Raw genomic sequence first — 9,994 nt, 5'->3', positions numbered from 1 at the left:
CCCAGGAGCCCAGAGGTCACGCAGGGGGCCCTTAGTCTCTGTGTGAAGTGACAGCAACGTTTCTTGTTTATTCGTCAAAATGACAAAATTCACAAAATGACGAAATGAAGGAATAGTCTATACACTGCCTTTGAGGATGTCACAGAATCAGGCAAACTTAATACATTTAAAATGTTTGTCAAAGTTTTGTTCAAGTGATTTTCCCCTTGTGTTCTCTGTCGGAGGTTCAGACCTACGGAACGGCTCCGTACTGACATGAGAGTTCTCTGACTCTACCGCAAGAAATCAAACAAGCCCACAACTGTGTGGTCACTTGTCCAAACAGCTGATTCTCATTTTTGCAGGCCTGTTGTCATCATTTTTATTTCTTGTGTGCATTTGTTTTACTGTTTATATTTGTACTGACTTATTATCAGCTTGACAGTCATCTGTAAGGCATTTTGGATTGCAGTAACCTGTACAAATCTGTTTGTTTGGTTGAATTATGCATGCTAGATAACATGCATTGCGTTATGATCTGCGTTAAACTGTATGCTTTGGTGCTGAGCCTGAATCAGAACACATGCAAACTAGTGATGTGCAGAGAGCCCAGTATTTGTATTTGTATCTGTATTTGTTGAGGCAGCAAAATTATTTGTATTTGTATTCGAATAAAAGTGGACAGAGGCTTAAAAATCCTGTTTTTGTTTTTATTACGCTTTTAATTTTAGAAAATTAAAGTGTTACAAAAAGTGTTCATGAAGCTTGTTCATGAAGCTTGTTCATGAAGCTTGTTCATGAAGCGTGTGTCAGTAGTTCAGCTTTATCTCTGGGCAACACTCCCAACTCTGGGACTGATGTCCAAATTAGGAAATATGCGTCATGTAGCAGGTGGATGTGACTCCCCTCACTGAGACCTACTTATACGTCACAGCGGAGCAGAGGAGAGACACTGAGATAGCGATGCAACCGACCTGCATGCTGGTCTTTGACATGTTTTATTTTTCTTCCTGAAATCAAATAATTTTTGAAATATTTGTATGAAACAAATATTCGTAAAAAAACAAAAACAAAACACTATTTGTGCTTTGCCGAATAACGTATTTGTATTCAGGCACACCCCTAATGCAAACATCGAAATATAATAATAATATCCATCTCCATTTTTGTGATACATATTGATGCCAGTCAAAAATCATGCATACAGTATACTTGTACTGTCTTGGGATTATTCTATATTCAGAAGAATATGGAAGATTAGGCTAATATGCACAAAACATTATTCATCAAGTACATGCACACAAGAAATTTGTTTTGTTCCATGTCAGAACAATAAGACAAACAAAAAAGATACATCAGGTAACAAGGTAAAAAAAATGAAAAGTGTAATAACAAAAAATGATAAATATGTAACATTAAAAAAACAAAACAAATAGACTACGTACAAAAGGAAAAGTAAGATTATGTTAAATGTGTTAAATGTACAGTACATAGTGTGCAAATATATCATGAATTTTAAAAGACTGGAGCAGTGAAATCGGTGCTTGCCGTAAAATATCCACAATGTGCAAATTACATACGTAGTGTTTGCAAGTGGCAGATCAGGAGGGTAAAGGAAATAAATTGTGGAAGTGGCAGGTGATCCCAGTCTTTATTCCCAATCTATGGTAAGTGGGAAAGCACTGAAAGAATGGCCAATAAAAAATGATAATACATATTCTGTCAAATGTAGCATGTATTACCACTTGAGTATTGTGTATTTCATCTTCTGGTGGGGAAGCTTCACTCTCCTTGCATTCTCAGAAGTAACCACCAGAGGAAGATATGTTCCAACAATGCCTGCTAATTCAACTGGAGCTGAAAACACACTTCTGGCAACATGTACATCATGTTTGAACAACTTGAGCAAATCCATTACTTTAACTCAGCAGTTGATCCTAAAGACAAGATTAGTTTTTCACATTTTTAGGGCAGAATATGTGATTGACTTGTCAGACTGTGAGGTGGCCTGTGGGATGGAGAGAGTCTCTTAAATACCTTTTTAAAAAGCTGTGACGAGCGACTTTATGCAAATTCACATGACCTAGTTCATTTATCATTTTTATATATGACTAAAGATGCTTTGTTTGAATATTGCAAGAGCTCAATTTGCTTTAAACTTTATTTTGGTTTGTCGTGTTTGTCTCAGAAACTTCACTTTGTGTGAAACATTATTACACAATATTAATTCTTTTGGAGGACTCATGGTTTTACATACCATTCAAACATACCTAAACATGCCTCCACAGATTCAAAACTGCATTTAGCATTATGGGATTATATTAAAAGCTAAGCTAAGAAAACAGTTTGAAATATTGGAAACTATGACTCTAATCCCATAATTCTCCTATTCTATTGGTACTTAGTGGTTGTTATGTTAGTGTAAAAAGTCAGTCATATTTGTGCTTTCCATGGGAAAATACTCCTTCTGATGAAGTTGTGTTCTCCAGATTTCACTCCTGTGAAACCCTCTACTATGTCACAATTATATTTTATCATTCAGCATTTAGCTCACACCTTCCTACACATTTAAAACTGCAATATTCCTCTTGTAATTTGCCCCCTTACATCACGGCATTTTATGCTGCTTTTATTGGGTACCATTTTTGAGATGTATAGGTATATTTTTCACTGGTGTGTTACAATAAAGATTGAGTAAGGTATTACTGCACCCAGTATCCTGTTCTGAATTGTGTTCTTATCGTGTTGTGAGTTGGAATATGTGTCATGTCATATATATTTTAAAGAAAAAGGTCAAAACAAAATAAGATTTAATCAGATAAAATCTGAACAGACAACAAGCTTTAAACCTTTCAAGGGTTCTTTCAGGTTTTCAGCCACAGGCTTGACTTTTTTTTAAAGGCCAGAGCTTTTCTCAAAGCAGCCCTGAGAAATACTAAAAATACGCTATGGGGGATATTTCACAATTTTTGGGCCAAATAACCGCAAAGAAAAAAAAAATCCCAGGGGTGTTCAGGAGTAGGTCTTGTGACCTCTACAATGATATATTTCCTCTCACTGCCTCAGTGGCTTCATTGGGCCTGACAGCACGGAGTGAAACACTGAAACCATCAGCTGAGGTTTAATTAGTCCCTAATATCATCATACACCATTACATGTCCAGGCATAATTACATCATGTTACATTACGTGTTGGGTTATCAAACAGACACAAAATATAGGAAAAAAGATGATTTCTTGAATAATTTCTTTGCAAAAACAGACGCACATTGTACCTGTAAATTCATATATATATATAAGCCATGTACGGCAAGCCTTAATATTATTAAACATATGTTCTATTCTGAGCTTCCTCAGCATCATCATCATCATCATCATCATCATCATCATCATCAACATCAGACTAATGCCCTATAACTTGTAAAGTCACCTGCATATATGTCCGTCCTTTCAGATCCTTATTTTCTCCCCTTTCGCATATAAATCCATGCAGGACTGGTGCGGCTCTGCATGTAACTTTGGCTCGGTGCAGGCAACGAGCAGACAGACCCTGAGAAGAGGTGGAGCTATGACGAGACTCATAAAACCCAAAGCTTATTCCTCAACTCACTGCCAAGGTGACGCGCTCGGCGGCTGACAAATAGCTCCGACCTCCGCGGCTCACACACAGCGAGTGGGCATGAGCACGACCGGGTTCGGGAGTTTCTGGTCAAATGTTCGCTCTTGGTTCCTGATTTTCTTTACAAACAGAATCAAATCGGGCCTTAAGTAACGCGTAAAACCCGAAGAGGACGCACAGACGCGCAGAGAAGTCGGCTACCTGCGTTTGACATTTTTGTTCGATTCAGACTCTGAGGATAACTTTGATCCACAGTGTTGATCTCCGGACTAAAGAGGCACCGCAGGGGGAATATGAGAGCTGGTTTGGGCCACTGAGGGACTGATCATCGGTGTGCGCGCTTGGTGTCTTTAAAGGTGACCGCAAAGCCAGATTATGCAGCATCCTTTGGACATGGGGGCGCATTACTATCCTCCGGAAGTTCACCCGGATCACAGAACTCATCGCTACAGGAGTTTCATGATAGAGGAGATCCTGACCGACCACCCGGAGCACAAAGCGTCGGCTCCGGCAGGGGAGCTCCTCAAATTCGGGGTGCATGCTCTCCTGTCCGCCCGGCCTTTCCATAACCAGCTGGGTAAGAGGCGGCTGTGTCACAGTGCTTTCATACTGCAAAACGGCAGGGACCGAAGATAATAGATAATAATACAAAAACTATTATTACTAGGTACTACTACTAATTATAATATTATTTATTTAAAATTTTCATTCATAATTAATTGCAAATATTACAGGGAGCGTGTTGCACCATATAGAATTTCAAAATAAAAGTTTTTTAGGCATGATAATTAACTTGCAGTGTTAAATAATTAACTAATTAACACCGCAATATTTGTTTTTGAGACTCTAGTAACACAGCTAATAATTTGCAGTAACACAGCAAAAATCAGATGTGCAACAGAGTGAAATATAAAGGAAATAATTAGAATACATAAATTTGTTTTGTAGTATAAAGTGTATGTTCTTATTTTAGGATGAAAAATACTGCAAAACTGTTCAAAACAAGTTGAGTGACGCGTCTTTAATATTTGAAAGTGTGTGCGTAAAATCACGACTGTCTTTGGGGTTTTACAGTGTTGCCAAAACGCTCCTTGGATGAAATGAAAATAAATCCTGAGTGGAAGATGTCAAATTATTTAATTGTCTCTCAGTGTTTTAAAAACAAAAATCTAATAGTTTATGTGTCTAAATCTTCAAAATGCACCTTCAAAAATGCAGTTGTGCAAAAGCTGTGAGTCGTTTCAAAAAAAAAAAAAAAAAAAAAAAAAAAAAAAGACCTTATTCACACAGAACCAGAACGGGATAGCTTGGATTTATTTATTTGAGTCTCGCTTTAAAATATAATTAGACTTAATGAAGGTGTTTATGTTAGAGATAGATTATCTTTAACATCTATTTGAGTGTCTGTGAGAAGGCGTACTGTAATAGGCTACAGAACATGCTTTGATTTCTTTCATGATGAAATCAGGCGACATGAGTGCGACTGGGCCATTTGAAGTCATGATATCATCATAAATGAGAATCTAGTTCTAATATTTGAATAGAACATGTTCATAAATGTAGATAAAATAGCGTTACTAATCACATGATTATGCAGATTGTCTTTGAACGTTTCAGCTCCGTGATGTTGACACGGCCTCGGTGTTATTGTTTAATATGTGTTGTTTATTAGTCAGAATATTCATATTTATTAAAAAGGCCTTATGATGCTTCCTTGTTCTTTATGTTTACAGCTACAGTTCAGAGTTTATGAACCTCCGTCTTGTTAGTGAAATAGTTATTTTTCATATGCTGGGAGCCTCTTCATTGACCCCTGCAGCGCCCCAGGGCCCATTAATCTGTCTGCTTCTTGTAGGCTACAGTACATCTAAACCAGCCTTAACTAGCTTCGACCAACAAAAACAATATGTAACCTAAAAGTATTTTCTAAACCAAATCCCTCCGTGTGTGTCTTTGTTCCCTCTCGGTCCCCCCACAGTACTGAAGGCCGACCAGACGAGCCTCCTCAAGTTCCCCTTATCCCCGCTGTCCTGCTCGCTGGGATCCCCGCTCGGCTCCCCGCTCTTGTCCGCGGCTCCGGGCCTGCAGGTCGGCGCGGCGTCTCACCACCTGCCGCTGGACCTCCACCTCCGCGGAAAGCTGGAGCACGGAGGGGACGGAAGCAGCAAGACCAAGAAGGGCCGCCGGAGCCGCACGGTGTTCACTGAGCTGCAGCTGATGGGCCTGGAGAAGCGCTTCGAGAAGCAGAAGTATCTGTCCACGCCTGATAGGTAAGTGTGGAGATCATTCAGTCACAGTGAGAGCTGATATAAACTGATGAGTTTTAGCTGTTCATTGATATAATTGATAAATGACATAAGTCTCTATTTTATAAGCTTTGATGACTTTAATTCTTGGAGCAGCTGATATCAGAAGCATATTATATGCCTCTAAACAGAAAAATTGTCAAAATTAAGGTTTTAGTGGCAAATTCTTGAATTGATTGAAACAAACTAAAGTCTGAAAAATGTACTGATTTATTGTTGTGTTCATTCCTCACAGGATAGATCTTGCTGAGTCTCTGGGTCTCAGTCAACTGCAGGTGAAAACATGGTACCAGAACAGAAGGATGAAATGGAAGAAAATAGTAAGTTTTACTTCCACATGATGATGATGATGATGATATATTTTTTAAATATATATATATGTATATATATGAATAGGATAATGAATAGGATCTTTTTTCTTTGTATTATTTTGACAGATGTTGGTGGGATGGGATGGAATAGCACTGACTAATAGTGAAATCTATACTTCACCCTGCATGCATAAGGGCCAAATTAGATGAACAGTTGCCTGTGTTATTGAGTTATCCTTGTTATTAGCAGGGAACTGAGTCTACCACCTTTTTATGAATGTGTTTATTATATGGAATGTAAATTGTGGAGTATTTAGATGAAAAAACAACAGCACAATAAAATAATTCTGCTACTATAATGATTTGTGGTCATAGAGGTCAGCTTTTTTTTTTTTTGTAATTCACCACAGTTGAACCTAAACCAGAGCTCATGTTTGACCTGCAGGTGTTGCAGGGAGGAGGCCTGGAGTCACCGACTAAACCAAAAGGTCGTCCGAAGAAGAACTCCATACCCAGCAGCGAGCAGCTCTCTGAACAAGAAAGATCTACTTCTGACGCTGACCGCCAGTCTGAAGGCTCTAGCTCCCACTCAGAGAACACTCAGGAGGAATGACCCGGGCCGCAGTCTGCACATACTCTGACTCTAAACGCAGAACCTCTGGGACGCTCTATGTGCATCTTTCTGGACAGGGCCAGAATCCAAAAAATGGCAGGGAGAAGATGTGTGTGCTGCTCCCCTCCGGAAGCTGGACCGTCTGGTGCAGTCTCCTCATGCAAAACCAAAGACTTGCAGGTCCTGCAGGGAGCCTTAACTGTACGAGTCCACATCCTCCAACAGCCATGTGTTTTTGTCAGTAGCCCTACCATGCATTCCCTCATGATGAACTTGCCGCTGTTGAGGAGGGAACTCAAACCTTTGCAGTAGGTCTACCCTTTATATTCTACGGATCCACTCTCACTCATCTGTTTTGCATTCCTTTTGTGTAACTATGCTATGTTTAATTATTAAATATATTTTCACTAATACTGTTCTCCATTTATTATTAAGGATGCAGGCGTATGATAAGCTTTTAATCCAGTGTGTGTAGAGCATAAGTGATGATGATAGTCTGTTCACATGGCTCAGGGCCTAATATGGTTACATACCTTCACAATAAGCAAACGTCTCATTGATTCCTGACATCTTTAGCTGGGCATGAAGTCATATACCACACACTGAAAATAACACAGACAGAGATTATCCATCCAGGTTTATCTTAGCTTGCGTAAAAGCAGGAAAATCAAACAATCCGAGTGAATATTTCAGTATTTATGTTGATATTATCTGATTTAGCAGCAGCCATGCGTTTCTAGTTAAGATTGTGGATTCACACATGCATCGGAACTGCTGCTCATCATGTTCTTGTCTGAGAGGAAGTGATGGCGGCTTGTGTTAAGAGTTAATGAAAAACAGAGCAGATAAACTATTTATCTTATTTTCTTTCCTCCTAAATTATTCCGAAAATCATTTTCATTCCTGCTTCAGGTGGGGAAAAAAAAACAACAAATGTTGAAGATTTACATGAGGTGTGGCAACATTTGGTTCATTTGCTTAACGATTTTTAGGAAGGCCAGATGTTATCAAGTAGTTCATATTTATGGAAGTGAGAACAATGTTATTGTGGAAACAGACTATAATGTCACAGCTTAGCTCTAATTTCACTTAAACACTTTTTCTTTACTAATTCATATCAACAGCTCATTAAATGTTATATTCACATTATTATAGTCATAGAAGTTTATTAGTGGCTGGTTGACTGGAGAACAGAAATAATCAGTGTTGGCAGGCTGCGTGTTGTGTATCAGTGAGCCAGCTGACACTACCTATTATTATCATTTTATCTATTTATTTTATAACCAGTCATTTTAAAGCATTGATGTGATATTGGCAGCCTTATCCAAGCCTATATTTGAGGTTGTTGCTTCGGTGTTTAAACAGTGTGAGATGGTCGCAGGGTTTGCACTGGAAAAATATTTTTTACTTTAAAGATTTTTTAAAAAGTTATTATTATTATTACCATTTATAATTTTTTTTATTAACTGTCGATCTTAGCTGCAGAAAGAGGTTGAACGGTACTGATGCGTCCAGGCTGTGTAAACAAGGCTGAATGTAAAGTCATTAATAACAAACCGTCTATTGTTGCTGAATCTAATTATTCTCAATATTCAGGTTGGGTATGATTCTGTGTGCGCGGTATTTACTGTCACTGCAATGTGTCCAGAGCTAAGGGAAAAAAAATATTTGAAAGGTGTGCTTTGTTATTAGATGCATTGGTTTTGATCAAAAGCTTTCACATTACTTTATTGTGTCAATTCAATGAGAAGTGCAATAGAGGTTTAACATTTACGTACGTCGCCAAACCGCAGTTTAAACAACATATTTATCCTGTATTGAAGAAAAATATTGACGCACTTTTTTTTTTTTTTACAGGAGCCAGGGAGATTTATGAGTTGTTTTTCTTGTGTATACCACTCAGTGTCTTTTCCCAGAAATATGATAAAACATCTTCTCACGCACAGTATGAAATAAACACACATGGACTGATGGTTCTCAGTCAACACATCTTGTTGACTGAAAATGCCTTCTCAACATCCAAACGGCTCAATTGTGAAACACAAAGCTTTGAAACTGGAGTCTGCAGGCTGAAGGTTTAATGAGCTGTTAATTGAAGCTGATCAAAGTCAGAGCATTGAGGTCGAACATCATAAAATGGAAAGAAAGCGGAACCATGCGATGCTTTGATTTAATAACATTTGTTATAGACATCGGGAGATTTTGGTTTCTGACTCAGTGTTTGTAGTTAAGAACGGCCCGCAAATGCGATTGTGATATGGAAAGATTATTATTTAAAAAAATACCTTTTCATGCTTTATAGCATTTTAAAATTATTTTGTATTTTGTAAAATAATATTTTCTCTGGAATATTTAAACATCAGCTCACTAAAATTGCTCCATCTAAGAATGATGGTGCATGCAGGCCTTATCCTCCTAAAAGTAGCTATTGTCTAAAAGGATACAGTCTGCTAAATATCATGGCAACAAAGGCGGGATAATTCTATTATAATGAGGTCACTAGAAACCCACTGTAGTGCAGGTCTACGTATTTAAACAATATCATTAAATATGATAAAGTCTTGAATGCGTGGGACCATGAGAGAGCACAACTTTCCCTTTCATGGAAAAATAATGCAGAGTAGCCTTAAAGTCCGACACTCATCACTAGATTCACAGCAGTTTGTGAAATAGTCACGAAATTGAATCTATAGATTCGTGTAAATGGACACGAATTTTCCGTTTTTTTCGTTAAAAATAACGCAGTGTCATGGTGTGAGCGCTGAAGGTAAGGTCTGGTCAGGGTTAGGGAAAGATCATGGTTTAGGTTCAAATGATCACTTGAAGCCTGGTTGGAAGCGAGCAGCTGTCTCCTGCAGCAAAGTCCACTTGAGTCCACTTTTTGTGGACATGTGTCACCTTATATAGACGTCATCTCAACTGCGCCACTTCACAGGCTCTTTGAAAGTCGTGCTGAGTGTCACGAAAAAAAAAAAGGAAAATTCTTGTCCATGTACACGAATCTATAGATTCAATTTCACGACTAAACTGAGCTGGCTGGTTAGATACTCAGCTCTCTAATAAAACGTCATATTATCAAGCTTCTATTTCCGGACCCTCAACGTCACTGTGTGACTCTTCTGCAACCAAACATGGCATTTCTGCATGTGTTAAAAAGAATCCTATAA

The 9,994-nt window shown here is 38.4% G+C and overlaps 1 protein-coding gene across 1 annotated transcript; it reads left to right on the top strand.

Moving 5' to 3' along the window:
• The first annotated feature begins 3,608 nt into the window (after positions 1-3,608).
• Positions 3,609-7,187, top strand: barx1 (BARX homeobox 1). Its single transcript, XM_042406917.1, has 4 exons — positions 3,609-4,174; positions 5,576-5,867; positions 6,139-6,223; positions 6,660-7,187. Exons 1-4 carry the CDS (start codon positions 3,973-3,975, stop codon positions 6,825-6,827), a joined length of 747 nt encoding a protein of 248 aa, XP_042262851.1. The 5' UTR covers positions 3,609-3,972; the 3' UTR covers positions 6,828-7,187.
• Positions 7,188-9,994: the final 2,807 nt, after the last annotated feature.

The sequence above is a fragment of the Thunnus maccoyii genome, chromosome 3 (genome assembly GCF_910596095.1).
Source record: "Thunnus maccoyii chromosome 3, fThuMac1.1, whole genome shotgun sequence".
NCBI lineage: Eukaryota > Metazoa > Chordata > Actinopteri > Scombriformes > Scombridae > Thunnus > Thunnus maccoyii.
The sequence above is the reverse complement of the archived record's forward strand: the minus strand, read 5'-3'. Positions and strand labels throughout refer to the sequence as shown.